The sequence below is a fragment of the Ranitomeya variabilis genome, chromosome 2 (genome assembly GCF_051348905.1).
Source record: "Ranitomeya variabilis isolate aRanVar5 chromosome 2, aRanVar5.hap1, whole genome shotgun sequence".
Lineage (NCBI taxonomy): Eukaryota > Metazoa > Chordata > Amphibia > Anura > Dendrobatidae > Ranitomeya > Ranitomeya variabilis.
The window spans coordinates 1,112,911,634-1,112,927,500 of NC_135233.1; the positions used below are offsets into that span (position 1 = coordinate 1,112,911,634).

General features: G+C 43.1%; 2 protein-coding genes across 4 annotated transcripts in view; one reads left to right on the top strand and one right to left on the bottom strand.

The window, feature by feature from the left end:
• The window catches only part of LOC143808886 (uncharacterized), a 266,593-nt gene that overhangs the window by 88,047 nt on the left and 162,679 nt on the right, over positions 1-15,867 (bottom strand). Inside the window, exons 1-2 of one of the 2 annotated variants that reach the window (XM_077292057.1) lie at positions 760-879; positions 592-694 (exon numbers count right to left, since the gene is read on the bottom strand). The exons of the other annotated variant lie outside the window; for it this stretch is intronic. The gene's annotated coding sequence lies outside the window, so the exon portion shown is untranslated. Of the gene's footprint in view, positions 1-591; positions 695-759; positions 880-15,867 lie in introns of those variants that run through there. 2 annotated transcript variants of the gene reach the window in all.
• Positions 982-15,867, top strand: part of LOC143808884 (uncharacterized) — a 48,479-nt gene continuing 33,593 nt past the window's right edge. For both annotated transcript variants that reach the window (XM_077292054.1, XM_077292055.1), the window contains exons 1-2: positions 982-1,111; positions 6,339-6,491. In XM_077292054.1, the coding sequence (XP_077148169.1) occupies positions 6,414-6,491 (78 nt within the window). In that variant the 5' untranslated portion in view covers positions 982-1,111; positions 6,339-6,413. The remainder of the gene's footprint in view (positions 1,112-6,338; positions 6,492-15,867) is intronic.

A 15,867-nucleotide genomic window follows, 5' to 3' on the forward strand; every position in this document is an offset into this window, starting at 1 on the left:
TTTACCCTGGTTACCAGTGAAGACATCGCTGGATCGGTGTCACACACACCGACTCAGTGATGACAGCGGGTGATCAGCGATGAAATAAGGTGCTGGCCTTCTAGCTCCGACCAACGATGTCACAGCGGGATCCTGATCGCTGCTGCGTGTCAAACACAACGAGATCGCTATCCAGGACGCTGCAACATCGCGGATCACTAACGATATCATTGTTAAGTTGTTCAGTGTGAAGGTACCTTTACCGAATAATTCTGCACACAGTGTATGCTCAAGGAGGCATAACTAGGAGAGTCACTGGTGGGCAAGGGGGCGGTCCCTCCTCCAGAGGAGACAAGGGGGCGGTGCCTCCACCAGAGGAGACAAGGGGGCGGTCCCTCCTCCAGAGGAGACAAGGGGGCGGTCCCTCCTCCAGAGGAGACAAGGGGGCGGTGCCTCCTCCCTGACAGTGTGCGGCCCGCGGGGAGGACACACAGACTGCAGGGAGGGAGCAGAACACCGGACAACCGGCCACTCTGTGCCTAAGAGAGAGGAAGCCATGACTGCACAGCCTGTGTGAGAGCTGCGCCCGAGTCCTGGCTGCTGTCACCTCACCTGATACCGCAGAGAGGCCGCAGCCGTGTGAAGACGTCCTGTGTGCAGCGGCTGACACCAGAGACAATAGCAGGCACCCACTGCACTGCGAGACCTGCAGGACCTGTGCTGACGTCGGCACCATGTGATCAAGGGGCGGGGCTCTGTAGAAAAGCGCTGTTGAAGGACCTGCGGTGACGTCAGCACCATGTGATCACGGGGCGGGGCTCTGTAGAAAAGCGCTGGTGAAGGACCTGTGGTGACATCGAACTCTGTGACCCTATGTGATGAGAGTGGGCGGAGTCTGGCTCAGGCCAATCACCAGTGGAGGTTGTGGTCACGTGCTAGTGGGCGTTACACTACAACCTGTACAGTCCTGCTAAAAGAGAACACGCCCATAACACGTGATGGAAGTGACGTCACACCCGGAAAGAGCCCGTACAGTCCTGCATCTCCCGCAGTGGGTGCCTGCTATTGTCTCTGGTGTCAGCCGCTGCACACAGGACGTCTTCACACGGCTGCGGCCTCTCTGCGGTATCAGGTGAGGTGACAGCAGCCAGGACTCGGGCGCGGCTCTCACACAGGCTGTGCAGTCATGGCTTCCTCTCTCTTAGGCACAGAGTGGCCGGTTGTCCGGTGTTCTGCTCCCTCCCTGCAGTCTGTGTGTCCTCCCCGCGGGCCGCACACTGTCAGGACGGAGGCACCGCCCCCTTGTCTCCTCTGAAGGAGGGACAGCCCCCTTGTCAACTCTGGAGGAGGCACCGCCCCATTGTCTCCTCTACAGGAGGCACCGCCCCCTTGTCTGCTCTGGAGGAGGGACCGCCACCTTGTCACCTCTACAGTAGGCACCGCCCCCTTGTCTCCTGGAGATTGGACCTGTCTGTCCCCACACGGAGGGACCGCCCCCTTGTCTCCTCCTAGTTATACCCCCCTAGAGCATATGGGCCCACATATTATTACACCCAGACCCTTCTCCACCAGTGACCCTCCTAGTTATACCCCCCTAGAGCATATGGGGCCACATATTATTACACCCAGACCCTTCTCCACCAGTGACCCTCCTAGTTATACCCCCTAGATCATATGGGGCCACATATTATTACACCCAGACCCTTCTCCACCAGTGACTCTCCTAGTTATACCCCCTAGAGCATATGGGGCCACATATTATTACACCCAGACCCTTCTCCACCAGTGACCCTCCTAGTTATACCCCCTAGAGCATATGGGGCCACATATTATTACACCCAGACCCTTCTCCACCAGTGACCCTCCTAGTTATACCCCCTAGAGCATATGGAGCCACATATTATTATACCCAGACCCTTCTCCACCAGTGACCCTCCTAGTTATACCCCCTAGATCATATGGGCCCACATATTATTACACCCAGACCCTTCTCCACCAGTGACCCTCCTAGTTATACCCCCTAGAGCATATGGGCCCACATATTATTACACCCAGACCCTTCTCCACCAGTGACCCTCCTAGTTATACCCCCTAGAGCATATGGGGCCACATATTATTACACCCAGACCCTTCTCCACCAGTGACCCTCCTAGTTATACCCCCTAGAGCATATGGAGCCACATATTATTATACCCAGACCCTTCTCCACCAGTGACCCTCCTAGTTATACCCCCTAGAGCATATGGGGTCACATATTATTACACCCAGACCCTTCTCCACCAGTGACTCTCCTAGTTATACCCCCTAGAGCATATGAGTCACATATTATTACACCCAGACCCTTCTCCACCAGTGACCCTCCTAGTTATACCCCTAAAGCATATGGGTCCACATATTATTCCACCCAGACCCTTCTCCACCAGTGACCCTCCTAGTTATACCCCCTAAAGCCTATGGGGCCACATATTATTACACCCAGACCCTTCTCCACCAGTGACCCTCCTAGTTATACCCCCTAGAGCATATGGAGCCACATATTATTATACCCAGACTCTTCTCCACCAGTGACCCACCTAGTTATACCCCCTAGAGCATATGGGGCCACATATTATTACACCCAGACCCTTCTCCACCAGTGACCCTCCTAGTTATACCCCCTAGAGCACATGGGGTCACATATTATTACACCCAGACCCTTCTCCACCAGTGACTCTCCTAGTTATACCCCCTAGAGCACATGGGGCCACATATTATTACACCCAGACCCTTCTCCACCAGTGACCCTCCTAGTTATACCCCCTAGAGCACATGGGGTCACATATTATTACACCCAGACCCTTCTCCACCAGTGACTCTCCTAGTTATACCCCCTAGAGCACATGGGGCCACATATTATTACACCCAGACCCTTCTCCACCAGTGACCCTCCTAGTTATACCCCCTAGAGCACATGGGGCCACATATTATTACACCCAGACCCTTCTCCACCAGTGACCCTCCTAGTTATACCCCCTAGAGCATATGGGGTCACATATTATTATACCCAGACCCTTCTCCACTAGTGACTCTCCTAGTTATACCCCCTAGAGCACATGGGGTCACATATTATTACACCGAGACCCTTCTCCACCAGTGACTCTCCTAGTTATACCCCCTAGAGCACATGGGGTCACATATTATTACACCCAGACCCTTCTCCACCAGTGACCCTCCTAGTTATACCCCCTAGAGCATATGGGGTCACATATTATTACACCCAGACCCTTCTCCACCAGTGACCCTCCTAGTTATACCCCCTAGAGCATATGGGGTCACATATTATTATACCCAGACCCTTCTCCACCAGTGACTCTCCTAGTTATACCCCCTAGAGCATATGGGTCACATATTATTACACCCAGACCCTTCTCCACTAGTGACTCTCCTAGTTATACCCCCTAGAGCATATGGGGCCACATATTATTACACCCAGACCCTTCTCCACTAGTGACCCTCCTAGTTATACCCCCTAGAGCATATGGGGCCACATATTATTACACCCGGACCCTTCTCCACCAGTGACCCTCCTAGTTATACCCCCTAGAGCATATGGGGCCACATATTATTACACCCAGACCCTTCTCCACTAGTGACTCTCCTAGTTATACCCCCTAGAGCACATGGGGTCACATATTATTACACCCAGACCCTTCTCCACCAGTGACCCTCCTAGTTATACCCCCTAGAGCCTATGGGGCCACATATTATTACACCCTGACCCTTCTCCACCAGTGACTCTCCTAGTTATACCCCCTAGAGCTTATGGGGCCACATATTATTACACCCAGACCCTTCTCCACCAGTGACTCTCCTAGTTATACCCCCTAGAGCATATGGGTCACATATTATTACACCCAGACCCTTCTCCACTAGTGACTCTCCTAGTTATACCCCCTAGAGCATATGGGGCCACATATTATTACACCCAGACCCTTCTCCACCAGTGACTCTCCTAGTTATACCCCCTAGAGCATATGGAGCCACATATTATTACACCCAGACCCTTCTCCACCAGTGACCCTCCTAGTTATACCCCCTAGAGCATATGGAGCCACATATAATTACACCCAGACCCTTCTCCACCAGTGACTCTCCTAGTTATACCCCCTAGAGCATATGGAGCCACATATTATTACACCCAGACCCTTCTCCACCAGTGACCCTCCTAGTTATACCCCCTAGAGCATATGGGGCCACATATTATTACACCCGGACCCTTCTCCACCAGTGACTCTCCTAGTTATACCCCCTAGAGCACATGGGGTCACATATTATTACACCCAGACCCTTCTCCACCAGTGACCCTCCTAGTTATACCCCCTAGAGCATATGGGGCCACATATTAATACACCCAGACCCTTCTCCACCAGTGACTCTCCTAGTTATACTCCCCTAGAGCATATGGGTCACATATTATTACACCCAGACCCTTCTCCACCAGTGACCCTCCTAGTTATACCCCCTAGAGCACATGGAGTCACATATTATTACACCCAGACCCTTCTCCACCAGTGACCCTCCTAGTTATACCCCCTAGAGCATATGGAGCCACATATTATTACACCCAGACCCTTCTCCACCAGTGACCCTCCTAGTTATACCCCCTAGAGCATATGGGGCCACATATTATTACACCCAGACCCTTCTCCACTAGTGACTCTCCTAGTTATACCCCCTAGAGCACATGGGGTCACATATTATTACACCCAGACCCTTCTCCACCAGTGACTCTCCTAGTTATACCCCCTAGAGCACATGGAGCCACATATTATTACACCCAGACCCTTCTCCACCAGTGACTCTCCTAGTTATACCCCCTAGAGCACATGGAGTCACATATTATTACACCCAGACCCTTCTCCACCAGTGACCCTCCTAGTTATACCCCCTAGAGCATATGGAGCCACATATGCGATTACAGCGTTACCAGATTTATATCGGGCATTTATGTTTGGCAGCTGTCACACACTAAAAGATGTTTTTGTTATTGCGAAAACTAGTTTTTGCATCACCACATTTTGATAGCTATAACGTTTCCATATTTTGGCCGACAGTCATGTGAGAGCTTGTTTTTTGCGGGAAGAGTTGTCGTTGTTATTGGTAACATTTTCGGGCACACGACTGTTTTTTATGACTTTCTATTCGGATTTTTGGGAGGTAGAGTGTATAAAAACCAGCAATTCAGGATTTTTTTGTGGGGGGAAGGGGTTATGCTGTTCTGTGTTCAGTAAAATTGATAAGGCAGCTTTATTCTTCGGGTCAGGACGATTACAGCAATTTCTCATTTAGATTTTTTTATGTTTTGGCGCTTTCACACAAAAAAACTATTTTATCGAAAAAATAAGGATTTTTGCATCGCTTTATTCTGTGAGCTATAACTTTTTTATTTTCTGCTGATGGAGCTGTATGGGGGCTCGTTTTTTGCAGGACAAGATGACGTTTTCAGGGGTGCCATGTTTATTTATATCCGTCTTTTTTATCGCGTTTTATTCAACTTTTTGTTCGGCGGTATGATGCTAAAGCGTTGTTTTTTGCCTTGTTTTTTATTTTTTTATGGTTTTCATTAAAGGAGATAATTATTGCGACAGTTTTATAGGTCGGGTCGATGTGGACGCGGCGATAGCAAATATGTGTACTTTTATTGTTAATATTTCTTTCATAGAAATATTTATTTATGGATACAATCTTTTTTATTTTTTTATTTTTTTTCAATATTTGTACAATTATTTATATAAATATATATTTTTCTTTTTTATCCTTTTACTTTCTCCCACTATGGGACTATCATTTTTTGCAGGCTGATCACTTGTATATCATGGGGATGCAGCAGCATACCTGTACTGTGCAAACTGTCAGCTCTGCACTGAAAGATAAAGTTGCTGATCATGCACCGCGCATGATGTAGTAACGTTACTAGCTCTGGTGACACGAATGTTGTCATGACGACATTGGGTCACCACGGCAACGATCGGGACCAAGTGTCACGCCGTGGGGCCTCCGATCCGAAGGCAGAGATGTTGTCATCCCTCTGCTGACACCTGGAATGCTGCGATGGAATTAAATTGCTGGGAGCAGTGCGTTACCGATCCTGGCACCGGGTGTCAGCTGTCAGAATCAACTGGCAGCGATCGCTTGTGCACAGCCCGTGTGCTCAGGCAATCGCGATGATGTACTAATCCATCCCTGGTCAAATAGGCTTAGTGCACAGGGACAGATTATAACGTCAGATGTCAAAAAGAGGTTAATAATCTGTAAATGTCACTGTACAATGAGGTCAGATCTGTATGTGACTGACGACGATGTCCTTGTATGATTTACAGCCTCCTGTCATAAAGACACCGAAGAACCAGATCCATTCACACCACCAAGATTTATCCCCGAATGACGAACCAGACATGGACGAAGACGGGAACAACATTTCCAGAAGAATCATAGACTTCACCTTAGAGATCATCTCCCTGCTGAGCGGAGAGGTAAACTCTTCTATATTCTATTATTATCTGCTGAGCGGAGAGGTAAACTCTTCTATATTTCTATTATCTGCTGAGTGGAGAGGTAAACTCTTCTATATTTCTATTATTATCTGCTGAGTGGAGAGGTAAACTCTTCTATATTTCTATCATTATCTGCTGAGTGGAGAGGTAAACTCTTCTATATTTCTATTATTATCTGCTGAGTGGAGAGGTAAACTCTTCTATATTTCTATCATTATCTGCTGAGTGGAGAGGTAAACTCTTCTATATTTCTATTATTATCTGCTGAGCGGAGAGGTAAACTCTTCTATATATCTATTATCTGCTGAGTGGAGAGGTAAACTCTTCTATATATCTATCATTATCTGCTGAGTGGAGAGGTAAACTCTTCTATATTTCTATTATCTGCTGAGCGGAGAGGTAAACTCTTCTATATTTCTATTATCTGCTGAGTGGAGAGGTAAACTCTTCTATATATCTATCATTATCTGCTGAGTGGAGAGGTAAACTCTTCTATATTTCTATTATTATCTGCTGAGCGGAGAGGTAAACTCTTCTATATATCTATTATTATCTGCTGAGTGGAGAGGTAAACTCTTCTATATATCTATTATCTGCTGAGTGGAGAGGTAAACTCTTCTATATATCTATCATTATCTGCTGAGTGGAGAGGTAAACTCTTCTATATTTCTATTATCTGCTGAGCGGAGAGGTAAACTCTTCTATATTTCTATTATCTGCTGAGTGGAGAGGTAAACTCTTCTATATATCTATCATTATCTGCTGAGTGGAGAGGTAAACTCTTCTATATTTCTATTATTATCTGCTGAGTGGAGAGGTAAACTCTTCTATATTTCTATTATTATCTGCTGAGTGGAGAGGTAAACTCTTCTATATTTCTATTATCTGCTGAGCGGAGAGGTAAACTCTTCTATATATCTATTATCTGCTGAGTGGAGAGGTAAACTCTTCTATATATCTATTATTATCTGCTGAGTGGAGAGGTAAACTCTTCTATATTTCTATTATCTGCTGAGCGGAGAGGTAAACTCTTCTATATATCTATTATCTGCTGAGCGGAGAGGTAAACTCTTCTATATTTCTATTATTATCTGCTGAGTGGAGAGGTAAACTCTTCTATATTTCTATTATCTGCTGAGCGGAGAGGTAAACTCTTCTATATATCTATTATCTGCTGAGTGGAGAGGTAAACTCTTCTATATATCTATTATTATCTGCTGAGTGGAGAGGCAAACTCTTCTATATATCTATTATTATCTGCTGAGTGGAGAGGTAAACTCTTCTATATTTCTATTATCTGCTGAGTGGAGAGGTAAACTCTTCTATATATCTATTATTATCTGCTGAGTGGAGAGGTAAACTCTTCTATATTTCTATTATCTGCTCAGTGGAGAGGTAAACTCTTCTATATATCTATTATTATCTGCTGAGTGGAGAGGTAAACTCTTCTATATTTCTATCATTATCTGCTGAGTGGAGAGGTAAACTCTTCTATATATCTATTATTATCTGCTGAGTGGAGAGGTAAACTCTTCTATATTTCTATTATTTGCTGAGTGGAGAGGTAAACTCTTCTATATATCTATTATTATCTGCTGAGTGGAGAGGTAAACTCTTCTATATATCTATTATTATCTGCTGAGTGGAGAGGTAAACTCTTCTATATTTCTATTATTATCTGCTGAGTGGAGAGGTAAACTCTTCTATATTTCTATTATCTGCTGAGCGGAGAGGTAAACTCTTCTATATATCTATTATCTGCTGAGCGGAGAGGTAAACTCTTCTATATTTCTATTATTATCTGCTGAGTGGAGAGGTAAACTCTTCTATATTTCTATTATCTGCTGAGCGGAGAGGTAAACTCTTCTATATATCTATTATCTGCTGAGTGGAGAGGTAAACTCTTCTATATATCTATTATTATCTGCTGAGTGGAGAGGCAAACTCTTCTATATATCTATTATTATCTGCTGAGTGGAGAGGTAAACTCTTCTATATTTCTATTATCTGCTGAGTGGAGAGGTAAACTCTTCTATATATCTATTATTATCTGCTGAGTGGAGAGGTAAACTCTTCTATATATCTATTATCTGCTGAGTGGAGAGGTAAACTCTTCTATATATCTATCATTATCTGCTGAGTGGAGAGGTAAACTCTTCTATATTTCTATTATCTGCTGAGCGGAGAGGTAAACTCTTCTATATTTCTATTATCTGCTGAGTGGAGAGGTAAACTCTTCTATATATCTATCATTATCTGCTGAGTGGAGAGGTAAACTCTTCTATATTTCTATTATTATCTGCTGAGTGGAGAGGTAAACTCTTCTATATTTCTATTATTATCTGCTGAGTGGAGAGGTAAACTCTTCTATATTTCTATTATCTGCTGAGCGGAGAGGTAAACTCTTCTATATATCTATTATCTGCTGAGTGGAGAGGTAAACTCTTCTATATATCTATTATTATCTGCTGAGTGGAGAGGTAAACTCTTCTATATTTCTATTATCTGCTGAGCGGAGAGGTAAACTCTTCTATATATCTATTATCTGCTGAGCGGAGAGGTAAACTCTTCTATATTTCTATTATTATCTGCTGAGTGGAGAGGTAAACTCTTCTATATTTCTATTATCTGCTGAGCGGAGAGGTAAACTCTTCTATATATCTATTATCTGCTGAGTGGAGAGGTAAACTCTTCTATATATCTATTATTATCTGCTGAGTGGAGAGGCAAACTCTTCTATATATCTATTATTATCTGCTGAGTGGAGAGGTAAACTCTTCTATATTTCTATTATCTGCTGAGTGGAGAGGTAAACTCTTCTATATATCTATTATTATCTGCTGAGTGGAGAGGTAAACTCTTCTATATTTCTATTATCTGCTCAGTGGAGAGGTAAACTCTTCTATATATCTATTATTATCTGCTGAGTGGAGAGGTAAACTCTTCTATATTTCTATTATTTGCTGAGTGGAGAGGTAAACTCTTCTATATATCTATTATTATCTGCTGAGTGGAGAGGTAAACTCTTCTATATATCTATTATTATCTGCTGAGTGGAGAGGTAAACTCTTCTATATTTCTATTATTATCTGCTGAGTGGAGAGGTAAACTCTTCTATATTTCTATTATCTGCTGAGCGGAGAGGTAAACTCTTCTATATATCTATTATCTGCTGAGCGGAGAGGTAAACTCTTCTATATTTCTATTATCTGCTGAGTGGAGAGGTAAACTCTTCTATATTTCTATTATCTGCTGAGCGGAGAGGTAAACTCTTCTATATTTCTATTATCTGCTGAGCGGAGAGGTAAACTCTTCTATATATCTATTATTATCTGCTGAGTGGAGAGGCAAACTCTTCTATATATCTATTATTATCTGCTGAGTGGAGAGGTAAACTCTTCTATATTTCTATTATCTGCTGAGTGGAGAGGTAAACTCTTCTATATATCTATTATCTGCTCAGTGGAGAGGTAAACTCTTCTATATATCTATTATTATCTGCTGAGCGGAGAGGTAAACTCTTCTATATTTCTATTATCTGCTGAGCGGAGAGGTAAACTCTTCTATATATCTATTATTATCTGCTGAGTGGAGAGGCAAACTCTTCTATATATCTATTATTATCTGCTGAGTGGAGAGGTAAACTCTTCTATATTTCTATTATCTGCTGAGTGGAGAGGTAAACTCTTCTATATTTCTATTATCTGCTCAGTGGAGAGGTAAACTCTTCTATATATCTATTATTATCTGCTGAGTGGAGAGGTAAACTCTTCTATATTTCTATTATTTGCTGAGTGGAGAGGTAAACTCTTCTATATATCTATTATTATCTGCTGAGTGGAGAGGTAAACTCTTCTATATTTCTATTATTATCTGCTGAGTGGAGAGGTAAACTCTTCTATATTTCTATTATCTGCTGAGCGGAGAGGTAAACTCTTCTATATATCTATTATCTGCTGAGCGGAGAGGTAAACTCTTCTATATTTCTATTATTATCTGCTGAGTGGAGAGGTAAACTCTTCTATATATCTATTATTATCTGCTGAGTGGAGAGGCAAACTCTTCTATATATCTATTATTATCTGCTGAGTGGAGAGGTAAACTCTTCTATATATCTATTATTATCTGCTGAGTGGAGAGGTAAACTCTTCTATATTTGTATTATTATCTGCTGAGCGGAGAGGTAAACTCTTCTATATATCTATTATCTGCTGAGTGGAGAGGTAAACTCTTCTATATCTCTATTATCTGCTGAGTGGAGAGGTAAACTCTTCTATATTTCTATCATTATCTGCTGAGTGGAGAGGTAAACTCTTCTATATTTCTATTATCTGCTGAGTGGAGAGGTAAACTCTTCTATATTTCTATTATTATCTGCTGAGTGGAGAGGTAAACTCTTCTATATGTCTATTATCTGCTGAGTGGAGAGGTAAACTTCTATATTTCTATTATCTGCTCAGTGGAGAGGTAAACTCTTCTATATATCTATTATTATCTGCTGAGTGGAGAGGTAAACTCTTCTATATTTCTATTATTTGCTGAGTGGAGAGGTAAACTCTTCGATATATCTATTATTATCTGCTGAGTGGAGAGGTAAACTCTTCTATATTTCTATCATTATCTGCTGAGTGGAGAGGTAAACTCTTCTATATTTCTATTATTATCTGCTGAGTGGAGAGGTAAACTCTTCTATATATCTATTATTATCTGCTGAGTGGAGAGGTAAACTCTTCTATATATCTATTATTATCTGCTGAGTGGAGAGGTAAACTCTTCTATATTTCTATTATCTGCTGAGTGGAGAGGTAAACTCTTCTATATATCTATTATTATCTGCTGAGTGGAGAGGTAAACTCTTCTATATTTCTATTATTATCTGCTGAGTGGAGAGGTAAACTCTTCTATATTTCTATTATCTGCTGAGTGGAGAGGTAAACTCTTCTATATTTCTATCATTATCTGCTGAGTGGAGAGGTAAACTCTTCTATATTTCTATTATCTGCTGAGTGGAGAGGTAAACTCTTCTATATTTCTATTATTATCTGCTGAGTGGAGAGGTAAACTCTTCTATATTTCTATTATTATCTGCTGAGTGGAGAGGTAAACTCTTCTATATTTCTATTATTATCTGCTGAGTGGAGAGGTAAACTCTTCTATATTTCTATTATCTGCTGAGTGGAGAGGTAAACTCTTCTATATTTCTATTATTATCTGCTGAGCGGAGAGGTAAACTCTTCTATATATCTATTATTATCTGCTGAGTGGAGAGGTAAACTCTTCTATATTTCTATTATCTGCTGAGCGGAGAGGTAAACTCTTCTATATATCTATTATTATCTGCTGAGTGGAGAGGTAAACTCTTCTATATTACTATTATCTGCTGAGTGGAGAGGTAAACTCTTCTATATATCTATTATTATCTGCTGAGTGGAGAGGTAAACTCTTCTATATATCTATTATTATCTCCTGAGTGGAGAGGTAAACTCTTCTATATTTCTATCATTATCTGCTGAGTGGAGAGGTAAACTCTTCTATATTTCTATTATTATCTGCTGAGTGGAGAGGTAAACTCTTCTATATTTCTACTATCTGCTGAGTGGAGAGGTAAACTCTTCTATATTACTATTATCTGCTGAGTGGAGAGGTAAACTCTTCTATATTTCTATTATTATCTGGTGAGTGGAGAGGTAAACTCTTCTATATTTCTATCATTATCTGCTGAGTGGAGAGGTAAACTCTTCTATGTATCTATTATCTGCTGAGCGGAGAGGTAAACTCTTCTATATTTCTATTATTATCTGCTGAGTGGAGAGGTAAACTCTTCTCTATTTCTATTATTATCTGCTGAGTGGAGAGGTAAACTCTTCTATATTTCTATCATTATCTGCTGAGTGGAGAGGTAAACTCTTCTATGTATCTATTATCTGCTGAGCGGAGAGGTAAACTCTTCTCTATTTCTATTATTATCTGCTGAGTGGAGAGGTAAACTCTTCTATATTTCTATTATATTCTGAGTGGAGAGGTAAACTCTTCTATATTTCTATCATTATCTGCTGAGTGGAGAGGTAAACTCTTCTATATTTCTATTATCTGCTGAGCGGAGAGGTAAACTCCTCTATATTTCTATTATCTGCTGAGTGGAGAGGTAAACTCTTCTATATTTCTATCATTATCTGCTGAGTGGAGAGGTAAACTCTTCTATATTACTATTATCTGCTGAGTGGAGAGGTAAACTCTTCTCTATTTCTATTATTATCTGCTGAGTGGAGAGGTAAACTCTTCTATATTTCTATCATTATCTGCTGAGTGGAGAGGTAAACTCTTCTATATTTCTATCATTATCTGCTGAGTGGAGAGGTAAACTCTTCTATATTTCTATTATCTGCTGAGTGGAGAGGTAAACTCTTCTATATTTCTTTCATTATCTGCTGAGTGGAGAGGTAAACTCTTCTATATTTCTATTATTATCTGCTGAGTGGAGAGGTAAACTCTTCTATATTTCTATTATCTGCTGAGTGGAGAGGTAAACTCTTCTATATTTCTATCATTATCTGCTGAGTGGAGAGGTAAACTCTTCTATATTTCTATCATTATCTGCTGAGTGGAGAGGTAAACTCTTCTATGTATCTATTATCTGCTGAGTGGAGAGGTAAACTCTTCTATATTTCTATTATCTGCTGAGTGGAGAGGTAAACTCTTCTATATTTCTATTATCTGCTGAGTGGAGAGGTAAACTCTTCTATATTTCTATTATTATCTGCTGAGTGGAGAGGTAAACTCTTCTATATTTCTATTATCTGCTGAGTGGAGAGGTAAACTCTTCTATATTTCTATTATCTGCTGAGTGGAGAGGTAAACTCTTCTATATATCTATTATTATCTGCTGAGTGGAGAGGTAAACTCTTCTATATTTCTATTATTATCTGCTGAGTGGAGAGGTAAACTCTTCTATATTTCTATCATTATCTGCTGAGTGGAGAGGTAAACTCTTCTATATTTCTATTATTATCTCCTGAGTGGAGAGGTAAACTCTTCTATATTTCTATTATTATCTGCTGAGTGGAGAGGTAAACTCTTCTATATTTCTATTATTATCTGCTGAGTGGAGAGGTAAACTCTTCTATATTTCTATTATCTGCTGAGTGGAGAGGTAAACTCTTCTATATTTCTATTATTATCTGCTGAGTGGAGAGGTAAACTCTTCTATATTTCTATTATTATCTGCTGAGCGGAGAGGTAAACTCTTCTATATTTCTATTATTATCTGCTGAGTGGAGAGGTAAACTCTTCTATATTTCTACTATCTGCTGAGTGGAGAGGTAAACTCTTCTATATTTATTCGGACTCCCATGACAGCACTACGAGAGAGGGGATCCGCCCTTAAGGAACAGGAAACCTACAGATACAAAAGGGCGGCACCTCTCCCATGCATCAGTTGGTTTCCTGTTCCTGAAGGGACTGGATTCCTACAGAAGTTTTTTTCTACGGGTTCCAGGCCGGCCGGACCGAATCTGGTAGCGAGGGGGTCTCCTACCTCGGCCGGTGCGAGTACCTGATGTGGTCACGGTGGCCCTGGCAGGGCGGCACGGCAGTGACTAAAACAGCATGGAAGCGGTCGCCAGGGGGTGTCCGGTCTCCAGGTGCCAGCGTGTGGTAAGTATAATTCCCCTCGTGTGCTGTGGGTCTCCCTGCGTGTGGAAGCGGGCGCAGTGTCCTGGAGGCGCCAACCGGAGTTCAGCTGGCCGGCCTCGGCGTCCCACGAGGGCTGCAGCGCTGATAGGAAGCGCTGTAAGCTGTGGTGACGTCGGTAGGCGGAGCCAACGACGACTTCCGGGTCGCGGAGCTCCTGCGCATGCGCGGGGGCTCCAAGATGGCGGCGCCCACCGGGATTTCATGCCGCTCTCCCTCAGAACGCCGGAGGATCCCCCACAGCTGCGGCTAGGCGGGGAAATCATTTTCTAACGCTGAGCAGGTGTGCTGTCCGAAGGAGGGGCTTTTATAAGGAAGCTCCAGCGGCGTGTTCCTGGCTTCTGGCTCCAGTTACTGAAGATGGCGTCTGATCAGGATCAGCAGGTTGCACTGCTGGAAGATGCATCCCAGAAGCCTAAGGAGAAGGAACACGAAAAAAGGAGCGATAGTTCAGGCCGCAGAAGCTCCTCCAGACAGGGGTCTGGAGTGTCAGCCAAGAAGAATCCCCCTCGTACTTCGGTATCTCTCTGGGTGTGGGCAGCCACTGGTAAGTGATCTCCGAGAAAGTTCACTTAATGACTAGTGTCCCCTCATATGTTTTATGCAGGGAAGGAAAAATGTCAGTAAGACGAAGCATAGGGAGTGTGCCATCTGCGCGGTTCCCTTGCCCGACTCACACCCTAAAAAACTATGTGACCCCTGTATCCAGCAGACGGTGAGGTCCTGGAAGGAGGGGAGGGGGTATGGCATGTAGTTCTTATACACTAGTCTGCCTTACTTATCCCCTTAGGTAGCGGAAGAATCCTCTTCTATTGCGGCCAGTCTAAAGGAGATGGTTAGAATGGAGGTCAGACAGTCCATTAAGAACCTTTCACAGACAGGAGGCTCTAAGCAGAGAGCTCAGGTGTCGTCTGATTCATCTGTGGATAAGGAAAGCGAAGAATCGGACGATTCAGCAGCATCATCCTCCTCCTCGGAAGAAGACGCTGCCCGGTTTTGCTTACCCTTGGAGAGAGTAGACAAATTAATAAAGGCAATCAGAGGCACAATGGGTATAGTAGAACCCAAGCCTCAACTCTCTAAAGAACAAATGATGTTCAGCGGCTTAGAACAGAGAAAGCGCAGAGTTTTTCCCCTGAATGAAAAGATACAGGAACTTATCAACAGGGAGTGGAGAAAACCAGAAAGGAAAGGCTCCTTACCACCTGCGCAAGAGCGTAGATACCCTTTTGATGACCCAGTAGTAGGTAACTGGGAAAAGGCCCCAAAACTGGATGCGGCGATTGCCAAGGTAGCAAAGCGTTCCTCTCTCCCGTTTGAAGACATGGGAACACTTAAGGACCCCCTAGATAGGAAAGTGGATACCTTCCTAAAGGGGACCTGGGAAATGGCAGCCGGCTCCTTAAGACCTGCGGTGGCATCAACCTGCACGGCAAGGTCAATGATGGTTTGGCTGGACCAGTTAGAGACCCAATTAAAACAGGGGGCCTCCAGAGACTCTATTCTAGCAGCGTTGCCGGTAATCCAGGAGGGGGCAGCTTTTTTATCGGACGCTTCAATTGACTCTGTTAAGTTGGCAGCTAGAGCAGCAGGGCTTTCTAATGCTGCAAGGAGAGCCCTATGGTTAAAATGCTGGCCTGGGGATATGCAGGCAAAAGCAAAGCTC